This window comes from Rhinichthys klamathensis, unplaced genomic scaffold (genome assembly GCF_029890125.1).
Source record: "Rhinichthys klamathensis goyatoka isolate OS25496 unplaced genomic scaffold, OSU_Roscu_1.1 h1tg000231l_1, whole genome shotgun sequence".
NCBI lineage: Eukaryota > Metazoa > Chordata > Actinopteri > Cypriniformes > Leuciscidae > Rhinichthys > Rhinichthys klamathensis.
In genome coordinates, this window is record NW_026606755.1 from 1347631 (window position 1) to 1366467 (window position 18837).

At 39.2% G+C, this 18837-nt stretch overlaps 1 protein-coding gene across 1 annotated transcript; it reads left to right on the forward strand.

Annotated features, from left to right (window-relative positions):
• Positions 1 to 1911: 1911 nt before the first annotated feature.
• Positions 1912 to 18148, forward strand: si:ch211-180f4.1 (uncharacterized protein LOC100144405 homolog). Its single transcript, XM_056265281.1, has 2 exons — positions 1912 to 2160; positions 15786 to 18148. The coding sequence occupies exon 2, from the start codon at positions 15871 to 15873 to the stop codon at positions 18115 to 18117; it is 2247 nt and encodes a 748-aa protein (XP_056121256.1). The 5' UTR covers positions 1912 to 2160; positions 15786 to 15870; the 3' UTR covers positions 18118 to 18148.
• Positions 18149 to 18837: the final 689 nt, after the last annotated feature.

Genomic DNA, 18837 nt, shown 5'->3' on the forward strand with positions numbered 1-18837 from the left:
TTTCTCTGACAATTGACAGCTTGTCATATACTGTCGATAGATCTTACATGCCGTGTATTGAACCTGGAACATTCCTTTGATCTAGAGGTTTCAAGAGTGTATTTTTATATCTTTTGCACATCAAAGTATGTGATGCTGAAATACAGCAAACCTGTGAATAAATAAGTGTTCTGTTGCCTAGCACTTTGAGGTTTTGTCTGAGGGCTCGATTTGGCTCCTTGGCTCCCTATTAAGCTGGCAGTACAAACACAAATGTCGCTTTGGTAAGAAAGCATCTGCAAAGAACATAAATGTAAATGTAAAGGTTTCAGAAGCACTCTGGTGTTGTGAAATTTCTTTTCAGAGACTGGCAATATATGACAGTATGTGCGATCTCATCTGTGAAAAGCATGCCGATTAAAAATAGAAAGAAAACGAAGGCCGTATAATGATCACGGGAAGGTCACAGAATTTTTTTCTCCATTAGTGGGTGTGAAGAGATACAAAAATGGAGCCAATCAGCTCAGCAAGATAACAAGCATAAAAATCAAAAACCCAATGTTTCATTATCTTTCAACATCTTTTTAATCTGTTCTCAAACCAGTTCTGGTGTAGAGCACACTGACCTGTGGGTCCATCCAGAACGCATTTACATTTCAGAAAGAAATATAACAAATATAGTCTGTATGCTTGACAGTTCATAAAGGATTTCCTTTTGACATTCTGTTTTGAAACTCTTTCCCGATTACTAGACAAATTCCCTCTTCAGTAAGAACATGATATGACTAACCATAATGACTCAACGATGACATTGCATGCTTCCGTATGCTTTACAAGCAATCGTTTCTTAGGAAGAGAGGAAAGATGACTTTTTATTGTTATGTAATGAGGCTGTAAACATTATCTTCCCCAGGCAAAGCCCCATGGGTGATGCTATTAGTCACCCTTGGTTTTTGTTGCGTATTTCAAGCTGCTTTCATGAGCCCAAAACAGCTGGAAGAACATCCAGAGTTAAATAAAATGCTCAGGGTACATCCTCGTAATGCAAAATGTTCATTAGAACAAAGGTTGATGGTTCTAATCTTTTCTTTTACAATCTTATAAAGTTCCCATGCAATCTTAGTGACAAAAACAGCATATTTGATCAAACTACCAGCTGCTGAAGAGCTGTAGAGAGGAGCATTTCATCATATGAACATACACTTTTAATTATGACAAAATAAAACTGAGGAACTGAATCTGTCACAGTCAAAACACAGGCAATGTTTGAAACTTGCTGGCAGAAATAGGCTATATAATAAAGAAAAAACTAAATAAAAAACAGCACAATATGTAGTAAATCAAAATAATACAAAAATGAAAAAGCTTTCCAAATAAATAAATTACTATAAATTGAAAATAAAAAAGAAAGAAAAATAATAGCCAATAAAATAACAATTAGGCTATAGTTATAAAAAAAAACAAAGAAAAATGGTTACTAAAAACTATATGTATTTTTAAATCTTTCTACACAAAGAAATATCAATATTTTCCCACAAAGATGTAATAAATCGTAAAAATAAATGTCTTACGTTTCTTATTGAACACTGTTACGAATGCCAAAATCTTTTGTTTGCTTTTTCCCGAGAGAATAAAGGTTTACGAGTTATCTCTGACATCATGCTTTTGTGTTAAACAGAAACCCGAGAGTGTATGAGCTCAGCGCTGATGGCAGGGGTTATTCTTCATCTTCATCTTCATTCTTAATGCCTGACGCTGCCGCAGGAGCTCAACCTGAGGGAGAGCGAAAACTCGACCATTACATCATTGCTATGGGATAGACCGATGCCCCGCCCCCCGTGTGTCATTGGCGGAGCGACCTGGCTTGACGTCCCCATTGGTTAATGACAGCGTAACGGGAAGCAGCGAGGGGGCGTGGCCTCGGCGTGTAGGGGCGCTTCAAATACACTGTAAAAGATGCATAAGGGAGCGATGCTGATGCTGGTGATGCGAGAATAATTTCAGGCAAGCTTCGAACGGACCGAGATGGTGATGATGGACTTCATTTTTAGGTTAAAATAAGCAAACGCAAAATCAATTTAACTGCCCACCGTAGACGCGGTTATTTGCTCAAATTGCAACATAATAGAGAAATAGGTGAGAGTGAGACCCTGGATCGGATCTATCCTACGATCGCTGGAGGTAAGGGCGTTTCTGAAAGCATCTCTTTGGCGTTTGTGCTTTCAATTCAGAAGTTACAAACTCACAAACTGATGCCCCTTCTAAGAGGGAATAAGACAGCTGGGAAATGTACTGTATAATATTAAGAGTTTCTGAAGTTTCTGAGCTCGTACCTTTATTTTGGATTCGCTTGATTTTTTAATGGAGGTGATCGTCAACTCGTCTTCACCTGCTCTCAGTGACCCTGTAGGAAGCATCCAAAGAGCCTGAAATATTTAGAACCACATTGTCTTGTTTGTATGTATTATTTATTTGTTAGTTTGTGTCTTTTTTTTCAATTGGGTCACACTTTAAATTACAGTGATAATTACAATGTAGGCTACACAGAAATTACTGAGAAAACTACACTGCTCACTGTGTAATTTTGTGGAACTGTTTGCATATTATTATTAGTCTTACTGTAGCATTTTTTACAGTAACATGTAAAATATGACTGTAATTTAAAGTATTATGTGCATGTGTATATGTTTAGAGGTCTTTCTGTCATGCTATAACCTTTGACTTTTAATATACCAAATGGAGCCATTGTATTGTGAACATTTACCAAGTCGTATGTACTTTATAATAATAATAAGTAGAAACAATGCATCATAACCTATAGTTGATAGGCCAGTTTTGGCAGTGATGTTTTCTTGTTTAAGTGCCTTGTGTTTGCATGCGTTGAACAAAAATGCGCTGTTTAATTATAGCTGCTCTAAATAACACCGTGCAGAAGACCTCTGAAGTAACACACCAGGAGAAAATGGCCCATGGGAATATGAGTGAACGTAGCAGAGACGGCACAGGAACCCTTAACAGTCGTAATGGATGCATACATCCTCAGTTCATGTGATCTCACACTCCATTTGATTACTAAGTGCAGATTTATTTCCTTGGGCTGCTTTCCCAGCTGTTTCTTATTGCTTTAATGATAGAATCCCAGAGTGAGATTTTATTGCCGGATCTTTGTTCAGTAAATTGACAACAGTTTTGGCCTACAATGGTAGACAATTACTAAGTGATATTTCATTGCCCATGAATCTATTTTTTTTTTTTTTTTTTTACATTGAGGCATTTGGTAGACTTTCTATAAAGCAACTTACATTGCATTCAAGGCGTACATATTATCAGTGACTTTAGCATTAGTGCCATGCTCTACCGTTTGGAAATGCTTTTTGAAAGGGGCAATAGTCCTTATACAGGGCTTGACATTAACTTTTTTCCCATTACTAGCCACTCAGCATTTTCACTGGCCACAATTTTGAGTTCAATACCATGGTGAAAAACTGCCATATAGATATTTTTAATATTATTATTTGGAAGCAGGTATATTAGGCTGCTGTCACTTTAAGACCTGACGCACGGATCCATTATAATGTTACACATGCGTTTTCTTTCTCAACTCTTTACGTTCACTTAAAACATAACTGACTGTGTTGACATGAATACTCGCCAGGACCGGCATTTTGACATTATGTTGTGTGTATTTGACTGTTTAGGCACAATAAGCAGTGAACAAGAACTCAATCTAGTACTGAGAGGCGGCTTTATGTGCGTGCACTTTAGGTTAGTAATTAGTAATTCGCCTTTGGCTAAGCCACACCCTAGAATGTAGATTGACCAATCACAGCGCAGCCAAGAACGAGTTCCCACAGTGGTCCGACACTTTTTCACAGCGCTCCATTGACTTTAACACAGGCGTCTCATATTTTTGTTCTCGGCACAGTGTCGGCACAGTGTCGTCTAGCACACGTCGCTAATAAATACAACGTTATACTCGCGTAGTCTGTTTGCTTTGTAATAACGATTATAGAAGTGAATAGAGACCTACCCAGCTTTGCATGAACAGTGTTGCTCCTTGATATTGTTAGTCCCAGCCTCCGTCTCCATTAGTAGGACGGTGGTTCATATTTTGACTGTGACCGGTATGCTTTTGCCTCTATTTGGATGCCTTGTTGTTCCTTGTGTTTCACCTGTATGTCGTGATAGCCTTCGAACGTATATTACAGCCCCTTTTGCCTACTTCTATCGGACACTTTATTTGCTGCTTTATAAAAGTTTGATAAAATTTCAGCAGGAAGAGCTGTCACAGCATAAGCCATGTTGATACCAGAGCCCAGATGAAGTTTGTTTGTCGGACATAGCAACAGTAACTAAGGGGGGTGGGGCTTAGCCAAAGGCGAATTAGAATTAGTAAAATTATGCACAATATGCGCAATCCCACGCCGAAATTCAAGCCCTGTAACACCTGTAATATCAACCCGGCTATCTATTCTGCGGAAAATTTGTATTAGAAGCATTTCAAATATTTCAGTATCGATATGTCGATGATATATCGAAATAATCTAGATTTTTGACAACACTACATTGCACTTAGTTTATTATTTCAGATGCCTTTTTAAAAGACTACAACTGAAAAATGTATATAGTACTGTTACGTAGTGTAGCCTATATATAAATGTCCACCCACCAAAGTGGAATAACTGCATTACACTGCTGAAATACACCCACATTTGGCGGGTTGGCGGGTGTTAATGTCAAGCCCTGTACATTTATAAATATATACATTTTATTAATTTTTTTAAATATACATAATTTAAATAAAATATTTCCTTTTATGGGACCATGGAAAGCTTTTATCGAAGAGTTCTCTAGTGGAGGTGTTTCTCAGGCATTATCAAATGCTAATGCCGATCTCTGTGTGAGCGGTGGTTGTGTGTTGTGTGTGATGAAGTGTCCCACCTCCGGACCATGCTGGATGTGGGATGCGTCTCTCCAGCCTGAGTGCTGAAAGGGTTGCTGCCGATGCTTTGCATAATGCACTGAAGAGTTTGGGCTGTACAGAGGCACTGTTGCATTAGTTTGGAGAGGTTATTGAGAGCCAGCGGTGCTGTGGGTGGAGAAATGCATCAGGTCTTTTGTGGCCCAGAACAAAATGAACATGAAATAACTCTTGGACGAGTCCTCCTGTCCCCTGAGAGATACTTTCAGCTCCATCTCTCTCCATGTCTCTGTCAATGTTTAGGCTTATCTGCCTCGCTCACTTTCACTCCGTCTCTCTTGTCCTGTCCACTTCTTATCCTTATCTTCTTAATCAGAAATGATTCTCGCCTTCACAGGGCAATGTTGAATCAAAGGAAGAGAAAAGAGAACAGTGAGAAAGCATATCCCTTACCATTTAATACTAGGTTTCAGTTGATGAGTAAGAATCTAAATAAGCCAGACCCCACAGAAGTGGAATTGGAATGGCTGGAATAGGATCAAAAGAACTGATGAACTTCATTAGTCCAAAAATTATAGAATTATTTTTTTTACTAAACTCCTTATTACCCTCAAATTATTCTACAGCACCATACATCCACCGTCACGCTGCTTTCAGATAACAATAAATTAATAAATAAATAATCAAATAAATAAATATTCACAGTAAACTGTGGGGTAAAATAAAGGATTTTCAAATATTCTTAAATTAAAAATACATTTATATTTTTGGAATTTTGAAACATTGATTATTACTATTATCTTATGGAAATAACTATTATGTTGTGTGGATGTTAGCTTTTATGGGTATGGATACGGTATGAGTTCCTACTAAAAAAATAATTGTATTAAAAAGCTATTGTATGCACTCCTTTGAATTTCATTCTATTTTAATTCTACATCCATAAATTCAAATTGACAATATTTTGGATTTGAATTGGACTTTAAAAGGCATTCTCAGTCCAATCCAGAATAGCGCACAACTCTGTTCAGTAAACGCTGACTCCTGCCAGAGATTGCTCGTATTAGTTTTACAGCCTCGAATATTGCCAGATCTTAACTTTACTCTGTAATGTTTCATTGGAGACATTTAAACAGTGACTCATAAGTCTATTTTATTCACTCAGCCCACTCTCCCAGCGACAGTTCTCAGTCCTTTTTTTATACACTATTAAGTGTATTAATGGACAGTTATCTGCTGTATGGTGGGTGTATGTTCTGGGCCTTTACATTTAATGCTCACTGTTTTTTCACCCCAGAAGCCCAGTGATAGGGCAACTAACTTACTGGGCCCTACAATTGGATTTATTGGCATCAAAAAAAGAAAGCTTTGAATTTTAAGTGTTTTTCACTCGCAAAAATGCTTACGCTGGCTTTTCTTTGATTCAGCATGCATCCCATTTAATTTAAGCGCTGCACTAACTCCACTGCACATTTTTAGCTTTTATTTGGCTCTCTTCACAGCTTTGGATGTTGCAATGATGAAATGCATAGCGACACTGGCTCATGTCAACCTAAACATCCAGTTCTGACTGTTATACGTGTGTTAAAGGTTCACTGCTGGCAAAATGGGCTTTCAATAAAACTTTGCTGTCTATGCAGACACAGTGAAATCGGTACCTGACTATAGAAAACTGAGAAAAAAGGCTGTTGTCTTTCTCTTTTGCCAAAACTTCAACACCCATAATGCATTGGGTGTTGCCATCCAAGACCGCTCTGCTATGGATACACTTAAGCCTTGCCCAAACTAAAAGATTTTTAAAATCGTATCATATTTTCACAATTTAAGATACCACTAACATGACGATAAAAAATCATAGATTTAATAGTTGTGTTGTGTGTTGTAGCGTGTGGAGTGCCGCGATGTGACCAGGAAAACACACTACACACAGTGACAGATTCCATTCACAAACAACCAAATTCTTGACTGTAAACACGGGAAATCTCGCAAAATCTCTCACGGTCAAATGTGACTTTATAGTAAATAAACATGGCGGACGACGGGCAAGAAGAAAAAATTGTGTTTAGATTGCTTTTTACAGAAAATTGTCGGGGAAAAAAGAAAAAGGTTTGGATGAAGTCGTGCTATGCTTCCGTCTTCTGTCAGCTCGCTTTCTGATTGGCTATCGTTTCGTTCCATTTGACAGAGTGTGTGCGTTCGTCCTCGGGGTTCTCCTCACACAACAGGATTTTTGATCATAAATATTCAACATGTTGGATATTTATGATTAGAGATCGGTGTGGCCCCGACGTTCTTCCGAGCAGATTTAATCACTCCACAGGAAAATCTGATAAGATAATCTGTAGAACCATCAAGATAATCAGGACTTTACCGGATTGTCGGAAAAGGAGAATTGGGCCCAAAATCGGCCCGATTATTTTGTAGTGTGTGAGTGCCTTTACTAGATTCAAATACCGCCTTGCTTTATTAGGAAATACTTCTTAGCAAACTTATAATGGTGTCGACTTTATTGTTCACGGTGCAAGAATTCAAAGAGTAAACGCTTAGCGGGAGTGAGTTACTTTCGGTTTCCAGTGAAGGATCCAGCATGTTGTAAGCAGTGGCTTGAAAATATGGAGAGAAAATCTGAAAAACCTCTGTGTTTGTTGTCAACATTTCAAACACGAAGACAGTGTTTTTAGCCCAAACGCATGCAGGGGAAAAAAACTGAAAGAAACTGGCGTTCCGACAGTTCTGCACGTACAGGAGAGAAAGCTGTTGCCATAGTCTTCCATTTTTACCATAATGCTGTTTGGAGTAGCCAAAGTATGATATAATTTTCAGTCACAAACTTACAATAACTGTTTTGTTAATAACCCTCTGTCGATCCGACTGTCTGTGGGCGGGGATACCAAAATGCGGATGTATAATCTGTCATTTTTCACCAAAACCCTTGGAGCTGTCAAAAATCCGACAAAACATAAATGGGAATTTCTCAGTCACACGAAGAACATGTAAACATTGTTTATTTACATATACTACCAACATTGTAACAATACAAAGCGGGTTGAAAATCGGTGAAGTTACGCTTTAAGTCATGAAGTGTCTTATTCCTGTGCCATTAGCAGCACCAGACTTGATCAAACAGGTTTTCTCAACACTCCACGTCACATTAAGTCTCTTTTAAGTTTCATCTATCACCAGACATTTATTAGCCATAGACTGGATTTACATTAGTTAGACCGTTTGTTGTTCAGCGAAGGTTAACCTTGAACTGTCATATTGATATTGGTAATTTATATTTATGCGTGAGAAGCTGATGAAGGGTCGGAAATGAGGTCACAAAGTGTTGACAAATTGTGACGGCCCAGATGCATCTTTCCTTCACACCAATTAACAGCTGCTTTTTTCCATTTTTTCCAATAGTAAAAGGCAAGGATGGAAATTAAAGACCTGCCTGCAGTGCTCTCAATAATTAATAACCCATCTATGAATATTTCATCGGCTCCAATACGTTTGCAGATGTGAGGGGCTGTGTTCAGGCATGGCAAATAAAAAGGAAAGGAAAGTGTACTAAAAGAGAGATCAACCCCAGAGGGTTATCGGCTACGCACCCTCCTAGTCTCCAGTCACCACTGTACTACTGCACGTCGACGGGGAACAAACCCATTGTCTTGCTCTTCATTGTTGTTATTTGTTCTGATGTATGGAGTCATGTGAACGTTTTCATATCATTACGCTTTAATGGTTTGCTGTAGCAACGCATTATTATGTTCTGTGTACATTGCAGAGAGTGAAATGTAGGGCACCTTGTAAATACAATTGTCAGGATGCTTGTTTGTTTCCAGCAAACATGATCACTTTTAAAAGCTCAAAGGCGAAGATCTAGCAGTATAACTTTTTTGCACCAGACTCGTGAACAGCTGGCTGGATAATCTCGCTTAAATTACAATCTGAGACAGTCATTCAGTACACTTTGCTTGGCCACTGAGCCGAGTGGCACAACTTTTTATAATAAAGACACAGTGAATCAAACAACATCTGTCCCATTTTTTTCCTTTCAGTTTTTGTATCATGAGGACCTGATATCATGATATGCTGACACATTCAAAAATCAGATTTTTTGTTTGAAAAAAGGAAAAATGTCCTCCACAAAAATCAGGAACTGGCGAAAGACACTATATTTTAATGTTTTTTATGTTTTAAGTATATTTTGTTGTTGATTTTTAAATAACATGGACTTTATTTATTCAAAATACATGGCTACTTTATTTATATGTATTATTAATTTATTTTTTATAATAAAATAAAAAAACATCAAAAGCCACGGAAAAGTATTTATGTATTCTATTTCTAACTTATTAATATTAATGACAAAATTACTATATATATATATTTACACACACACACATATATATACACGACGTATATAATAATATACAGTGCATTTTTTTTATAAAAAACATTAAGCATTACTATAGCGCAACAATTATATTTTCTGTAAGTGTGTTTATATTCATATCTAATTAATTATAAATATAATGTATATTAATATTTACTTAACTAAAGTGCAGTGTTTATTTTATTTTATTTTTGATAACGATTATTCCTTTAGGGCCTTATTACTGTAATATCTTGACTGTGTATTTATATTCCAGATTCACTAACCCACTCTCTCTCTCTCTCTCTCTCTCTCTCTCTCTCTCTCTCTCTCTCTCTCTCTCTCTCTCTCTCTCTCTCTCTCTCTATCTCTATCTCTCTCTCTCTCTCTCTCTCTCCCTCCCTCTCTCTCTCTCTCTCTCTCTCTCTCTCTCTCTCTCTCTCTCTCTCTCTCTCTCTCTCTCTCTCTCTCTCTCTCTCTCTCTCTCTCTCTCTCTCTCACTGAGTCTGTATGTCCCATCACACACATATGCACAAGGAAGCCCCAAGGGTTGGTCCTTTTTGCTTCTTCCTGTCAGGTTGCCATGGCATCAGGCAAGGTGGCCCCATTTCCTGCCGCGCAGAGGGGCCGGGGGGGTTACGTCCAGAATGACCGTCCCAGTGTCTAATGTGATCGGACAGGCGTGCGGAGTAGTGTCACACGCTACAGCCAGACTGAGACTCAGCTGATGCACTCACACACACACACACACTCACAGATACTCCACCTTTCTTCATCGCTGAAGGTGATCTGATCTCTGCAGCAGCAGGATGGGCGGAAACAAGATGGCTTCTGCTTAAGATGATCTGTCTCCAGTCTGTTAAAGGATTAGCACCTCTGAGGGTGCGAGGGGACATTGGAAAGATATAAAATCTCACTTGCTTCTCTAAGACAGCAGTGAGATTACAGTTTTTCTCAATTGCTAAAACACTAAAACCCATTGGCTGAACAAAGTTCTCAGTTGCCTGAACTCATTTAGCTAATTGTGCAGTCTGTTGTCAATACCTTAAACTATTTCACATGGCAAAACACAATTTGCAGATCTTACTTAGACTTTTCAGCAAAACGCTAAACACATTCTCATTCTCAAAACATATTCTGCACTGTAATGCACACGTCATCCATACTGGTAAACACAAGTGGCAATGATCAAATACAAATAGAGAACAAATGTCATTGATTGAACACAACCACTCAAAATTGATTTAACCTGTTTCACATGATGCCCAAAGACAAGAAGAAGCACACTGATCACGTTTACTCCTTTGATTTTTGTCCCTTTTAGTATTGTATACTGTAGTACAGTGCATTTTAGGCTGTATACTGCACAATGAACAAATTATATGGCCCCGAACATCGTTACTGTAACAGTACCATTTGTTACAGTACTGAATGCTCAATAGATTTTACTGGTTGCACTTGCAGGTTCATATCAACAAAGAACAAGAATTACAGTATCAAACAATAGAACTGACAAATGAGACGTTTGTGAGATGCAGGGCACTGTACTGTAAAAATAGGGGTACAAGGAGGAAGAACAAATAAAATTGCAAAGAGCAAAGCAGAGTAGTAATTTCTGATCAATTTTGCGCTACTATGATGTTTTCATTCATCAAAAGACAATGACGGACAAATATGAAATTTGTTTTAAGATTAAAAATGTACTTCTCCCTGAAATTTTGATGGTACAGTAATGTGTCACGGGTAAGTCTACAAACAGAATAGCCGTCCATAGATATCTTTCGAGAACTGTATGTTTTGAACAATGTGTTTTCTATTTTTTGGTGTATTGTTTACTGACTGCTTGATAGTGTATATCATTTTGATCACTTTGTCTATGATTTGAGAGCAGTGTTTGATTTTGAACACAAGTAAAACTGTTTTGAGGCGAAAGTTTCATTTTGCAAGAAGAGTCAGAGGTTTTGTAAATAGTGCTTGAAGATGAGGTTTTGTGTTTAATGTTTTCAGAAAAAGGAGCAAGGATTCAGAAATTGTGTTTTAGCAATTGAGAAAAACTGTAAATAGAGAGCACAAAAAGGAGAATTTGCCTCTGATTTGTTGATTACAAAAAGGCCATGCTGAGATTTGCCATACCAAATAAGTAAGAAATCCCAATATGTACTCAAGATCAAAAAGATCTAATGATCTGAGCTGCCAGCTCTGTATTCTAACTGTATGTCAACTATCATCTTTTTGTCTTTTCTCCCAAGAATTCTTCCCCAGATGCTATTAAAATGCACGGGTTGGCAGAATGAGAGTTAGCGCACTGAGAATAGAGAAACACTCTAGCCTTAGGCAAGAAATATACGCAAATATGCTAACGCTGATGTAAATGCTTGGCCAGTGCATTGCTACTGGTCTCTTCTGAAAGTAGACACACTTGTTATTCTCAGCAGTGTTGTTAGTGTTTACTAAAACTAGATATGTTTTTCAGTAATTGAAATAAAGATTACAAAAACCTAGACTTAAAGAAAATGAATATCTGACAAAAACTTGAACTAAAAATTTGATTAAATATAAAAAGTGGAAAAATAAAAGCGAATTTAAAATATTAATCAATACTATAATAGTGTTTTGATAATAAAGTCACACTGATTTAAAGCCTGTAACTTCAGCTTCTATCTACTTGAATGGAGACAATATTATAAATTGCATTGTATGTACATTATATAAACACAGTATACAATATATAAGTAATATATAAAGCTTTGTCAAAATGAATTTTTAATCACATTAAATCAGGAATAAAACCTGACAGCAATGGTATCATAAATTGCGCTTTCATGCCAAATTGCACAAATCATACCAAAAAAACAAACTTATTTATACATATTATATTCCCATTCAGGTACATTAGTTGCATGATTGGAAATATCTGACAAGATGGCCACCAAGTGAACTGTGCAATGTGCACACTTATTGGACTACAAGGATGTTTACCAAACACTTGACATAACAGATACCATATATTGAATCACGATTGAGCAGGTATGTGCTTCATTATTACATTATAAAGCTGCTACAGTATACCAACATTTATGATGATATAAATGTGACGAAGGCCAGCTATAAAGAGCTGTGCTGGTAAACCTCACTCCCCTGGCCTCAAGAGGCTCACTAGCGACTGGCGCTGTGGTTTTTAGCATCCTTATTAGTGCGCCCGCCTCCTATGCTGGAAACGCTGGTTCGAATCCCACTCAGAGCAGTGCGAGTAGAACCGGAGGGGTTTCATAAAGTTGGTAAATGTACATTAGTAGTAAATGTAAATAAATGTAAACAAACAGACCCTGCGTACTGTTACAGTAACAAACCAAGAGAGTAATAGGGTTACCCTCATTTGTTTGTGGCATTAAACAGGTGTTTCATTGGTCAGATAGCTGCTATAAAATTGTGATTTCACTTGCTCAGCTTCTCCTGAGAGTAGTTGACCTGAAAGAGAACACAGTTAATATCAGCTATAGCACATACTTGTATTGTGTTATGAATTGTTGCTAAAAGAGTTTGCTTTCACATACCTGTGTAGAGTACATTTCAGGCTTTATTCAGAAGATTGTGTCATTAGGGATTTAGAGATCTCAAATGCCATCATGATTCCCAGTACCTTTCCATAGAAACAGAACAGGTTGTACGTGTGCAAAAGTGACTCTAGTGTTGTTCAAATCTGATCTGTCCTACCTGAACTGCTTAGGAAGCTTGACGACAATTCGACAACAAGCTAATGCAAGAGATTGCATGAAGTGTTTTGGACTTTTATGCACCGATATGTTGTGACAGCACAAGTCTTTGAGGTACATCAGACGTTTGAGGCCCTTTGCAGCAAAGAGGGACACACCCCATCCGTCTGACTGTCCCCTCCCCCGTCTCATCTCGCCCCTCTTCAACACACCTGCACCTCTCAGGGGAGTTCATTTGTGTTCGACGCATGAGAAGATCATAGTGTGGAGGGGGGTGATTGAGGGTGGGTAATTTTTCCCCATCTTGTTTTCATTTCCAGAGCCAGTGCCGTTTCAGCGTCGTGTCCACATTCTGGCTTTGTTCTGAGAATTTTGAACAGGCCTATCGCTCGCTGCAATCAAGAGCACTTTCCACAGGCTGCGCAGATTAAAAGACCCTCAGACTCAGCGGAATAGGCAGCTCATGATGTCTCTGTGTGAAAAGTGTTGTATTTTCTTGTGTTATACTGCCGCCACACGTGGAATTGTCTTCCAAAGCACACGATCTAAAGTCAGGTCTCTCGAGGTTTATGACATTCATTAATGAAAAGCTCTTTCATGTTATGAAAAGTACCATGGTGTTTTCTGAACTCCTTGGAGTGTAAATAGCATGGTATATGAATATGGGCACCTAACCCTTCGTGATATTTGTCAAAATATAGGACACCATGGTATTATCATCATGGTAAATACCATGGTACTTTTATTTACCATGGCATTATGAAAGAGCTCTTTATTACCATGGTTTCACCACAGTACATTTTTGTAAAGGTCAGATGAGCAGTTAGGACAACAGATCACATAGAAGCACATAAAACCCTGTGCTCTCCTAGTTAGTGTCTTATTTTGCTTATGACATAACAGAAAGGGAAGTTGCGCTTGATTGCATCACTGGGTCTATTTTAATGTGCAACCAGGATGTGTAGTTTGTGAGAGACAAAACTTTGATCCTCTCACTGATGTGCTTTGAACAAAGTTGTTGTTACATTTGGTACACAATATAAGTGTCACTTTCCATCCGCTCAGTGCTCCGTCATTTATCAGCTCTCATTTTAAATGTGTCATATATCATTTTTTTCTCAGCTGATGTTTTTTCAGGTCCCACATTTTACATTGGATGTCAAATGCTGACCTAACAAAGTACAAAAATACTTTATCATAAAAAGTAAAGAAATTTGTATTTAAAATGTTAAGTTACTTAAATTAAATTGATCTAGTTTCTAACAAGCCATGAATTTACTTGTCATGAATATTATGCTTTTGACTCTGATTGCATGAACTGAACTGATTGAATCAGTTCATTCCCTGGTAATCAAACCCATGACCTTTGCATTGCTTTTCTATTTAAAGTACAGTAACACAATAAGTGACAGATGTATTTGCATCAACAGACTGTAGAGTTTGATTGGAAACACAGCCTTTAACATCAACAACAAAAGATATTGGAATTGTTTTCTATTTCTATAGCCTATTTATTTTGCATATATCCTAAATATGGGAATTATTTATATTTTATATCTATTTTGCTATCCTAACTATACACAGTTATACAGTGAGTTGCATTTTATTATTTGAGTTAAGCATTTTTTTTCTGTTCCCATCAGTACAAACCTTGATAAGAATCACAGTTACGACTCTTCTAAAGTCAGCTAGTGTTGTCGTTTGTTCTAATTAATGCTGTTGTACTTTATCTTCAATTACAGATTTGTGAAAACATATGGTGGGACTTTTAGATTTTCCTAGTTTAGTGTCTGTGTGAGTCATGCTGTAAAACCTATTAACAGCTCACAGTCTTCAGTTCTTCTCTCGCGCCTCCTGCCAGTTATATTCAGCTCATTAGCACCGAGCGGCAATCAGGGGAGCGATGCATCACAAACCCTGGCATAGTGGGAGATCAAACGGTAGTCCATCACCAAAGGCTCCTGTTTGAACTCGGGGCATATTTCTTTCTTTTTATGACGTTGAAGACAAAATGCTTTTTATGACAAATGCCACATTGTGTTGTTGTATGTAGGTTATTTTCACTCCAAATGTCTTGGTTTTTATTGCGGAAGATTGAATATGTATGGTAAGCAAATTCAAAAAGTAGCCAAAATGCTTGAGGCTTAAACATGCTCTTGAGATCTCAAATGCCTCTGGCCTGGAGATATTTTGTCCGTCGGATGTTTAGAGTGTGATAAAGTGCTTGGAATCTGTTTTATTGCATTGGTATTCATTTTGCCTTTCCTGCCGTATAGTTGCAGCCCCTCTGAGAGCAGTTACACTCAACGGTTACAAGATCGTGCAATTCTTCCAGGCGCACTTACACTTATGAGAAGATGGTATTGAGACGTATGGTGGAGCACACAGGCTTTGATGTGTGGCTCCTTTCATGTGTTCGTTGGAGCCTGTGTTTGGCAGGTGTATTTTTTGCATGCAGGCCGGAATAATGCTGCACGCTCGCTAACAATTGCTCTCAGTTTGACTAGAATGAGAGGTGACTGAATAATCAATTATCAGAGGGATCTCTGAGAACTGGCAGGGGAACGAAGTGTAGAATATTAAAAATGTCAATTCTGGATATTTACTCATTGCAAAAAATGCTGCTTTGATTTGTTTGTGTGATCTTAAGGAGAGCAGAAATTGCAGTCTTTATGTTTAATATTCCTTCTGCGCGTACTGCAACTGATGCTAATAAATATCACATCTAAAGTTGCCGTTTATGTCATTTGCACTCGGCTGACATCATATAATCTGCATGATTTATATCTCTTCTTTCTTTTTCATTTTGCAGGGCTGGATGAGAAAATTGCTGTTTTCCATTTCGCAGAAATCTTCCCTCCAACTGTCAACTACCCACTGGGCACAGCACTCTAGAGATGCTCAATATGGAGAGAACTGCCATTTCCACTTCACTGCTCACAGTCTGTTTTGTGTTGGCTGCGTTTCGCTGTTCCCTTGCGATTCCCTTCTGCCCTGCCCAATGTGTCTGCGAGACCCGCCCATGGTACACGCCTCAGTCAGTCTACCATCAAGCCAAGACTGTTGACTGCAACGAACTCCATTTGAGCAGAATCCCATGGAATATTTCAATTGATACTCAGGTGCTGCTTCTTCAGAGCAACAATATCTCCAGGGTAACCTCTGAACTCCAGAGCTTGGTCAACCTCACGGAACTGGATCTCTCCCAGAACCACTTCACACAAATCCAAGACGTTGGCTTAAGTAACCTAACCCAACTGGTCACACTCTACCTTGAGGAAAACCAAATTAAAGAGCTGCCTGATATGTGTATAAAGGATCTAGTCAGCTTAGAGGAGCTTTATATTAATCATAATCAGATCTCTTCTATTGGTCCTAATGCCTTTTCAGGCTTGGGGAACCTGTTGAGGCTTCACCTTAACTCCAACAAGCTTGTGGCGATAGACAGCCATTGGTTTGAGTTCCTACCCAACCTTGAGATCTTAATGATTGGGGAAAACCCAATTCTTGGGCTGCAAGATATGAACTTCCACCCCCTCTCCAAGTTGCACAGTCTGGTTCTCGCGGGAATGGGGCTCAGGGAAATACCTGAGGGTGCTTTCCAGGGATTAGAGTATCTCGAGAGTCTCTCGTTCTTCGATAACAAGCTCACGGCTGTGCCAAAGAAAGCCCTGCGTGTTCTACCGAGCCTCAAGTTTCTTGACCTTAACAAGAATCCTATCGTCCGTATACAGGAAGGTGACTTCAGAGACTTTCCCCACTTAGAGGAACTCAGTTTGAACAACATGGAAGAACTTGTGGCGGTCGAGAGGGGCGCGTTCTCAAACTTACCACAAATGGCCAAATTGGAGCTCTACAACAACCCTCACCTGTTCTTTATAGATCGAGCCGCTTTCCTAAAAATGCGCGTCTTGCGCACCTTACTGATCCACAATAATGACCTCACACTTTTTCCCCACGAGATTTTATCCGCTTTCCCCAGTCTGGATGAAATCAGTCTTCATAGCAACCCACTCAGGTGTGATTGTCTCGCCAATTGGGGGCCCATCCTGGGCAACCAATCGAGCCTCAAAGTTCTGGAGCCCCAAATAACTCTTTGTGCATCCCCACCACATCTTGTTGGCCAATCCCTTCAGGAAGTGGTGTCTGCAAGTTGGAATGGGGTAAGCAATACCTGCCTGCCTCTAATTTCCCAGCATGCCTTCCCTCCGCTGCTCAATGTCACCTTAGGACAGCTTCTAACGCTCAACTGCTGGGCCGTGGCAGATCCAGCGCCTCAGTTTTACTGGGTGACACCCACCGGTGACAAAGTCACTTCTGAAGCTGTTTCCCCATCCTCAAATGAAGGAGGAGGAATGACGAAGAAGAAGCACCGGATGCAAGAACAAGGAGCTCTAGAGATCCCACATGTCGAACCCGAGGATTCTGGTCTCTATACATGTGTTGCGTGGAATGCAGAGGGAGCCGACACCAGAAGTGTCTCTGTGTACGTGGATAGGAGCAACTGGCATGGTGGACGCTCTATTGGAGGTCATCATGGGGTGTTGAATACCACCGGATCCTTGGTAATCCTGGCAAAAATTGTCCATGCCCAGTCTGTGGTGCTCGAATGGAAGGTGCACCCATTTGCCGTCTCTTCCAACCATGAGGTGGCACAACCCAAGTGGCTCAGCGCTACCGTAAAGATTGACAACCCGCAGATAAGCTACACTGCAATGGTCCCCGTAGATGTCCAAGAGTACAACCTCACACACCTCCTACCTTCCACTGAGTACCGGGTTTGCCTGACCATGGCAGGCACCGAGCAGACCCAGCACTCTTGTGTCAACGTGACCACTAAAGAAGCCAGCTTTGCTGTGGAGATGGTTGCCCAGCCGGCCAATGTAGCCCTGGCAGCCGTCATGGGCTCAATGTTCGCCATCTGCATCATGGCTCTGTTGGTGTTCTATATGGGACGGCGCATGAAGCAGAAATCTTGTCATCACTCTCTTAAGAAATATATGCAGCACACCACCTCCATTCCCCTGAACGAACTCTACCCACCGCTTATTAACCTCTGGGAGAATGAGACGGAAAAAGAGAAAGAGGGTGCTGCTGACCCTCAAAACTCACAGATAGACACTTCAAAAACATACATGTGGTAGCTGCACAACAGAAAGTAGATAACAGAGACATTTTAAACAGTATATGTACTGTTATGTACATAAATGACAAGTATATGTTACTGATTTGTCATTGTGAAAAATATATGTATTTTTAGACTGTACCCTTCAATGCCAAGCACACTTGGTTGCAGTTGTGATTTGTTAGACGACCAACAGACGTGGGCAGCAAAACACATTTTATGCTTTTGCATTGCATTGTATTTTCTGAGACTAATTCCACGTTAAGCATGCCAATGTGTTAATAATTCATATAATTTATTCATTCTATATCAGCACTTAGCACGATAATACACAAACACAGATCAACACTATTTATATCGCCTCACACATATCAAATGCGTTCACATGACATCAGATTGACAGATTCTGGAGTTTTTGCATGGAATTTTGCATGATATTTAGGTGCTAACAGGGTGAGTCCTTTAGTTCTCTCACTTCTAAAAATACGCCGGTGTGAGAAGGTGACATAAGCGTGCTCGTTGCTCTCATTTGTCTTCAGCTCGTCGCATTTTATCACCTGCATTGTAATGAAAATAAAACCTGCCAGGTGCTACGAAGTTGCAAACTAATTAACTGTCATATGTAATTAATATCTGGAACACAACTGCGCAGCTGTGCTTATTTATTCTTGCATTGTTAAATAACTATTTATTGAAGAGTGTGTGAAAATGGCTGTGTTTATTAGCACTGCCTGAAAAT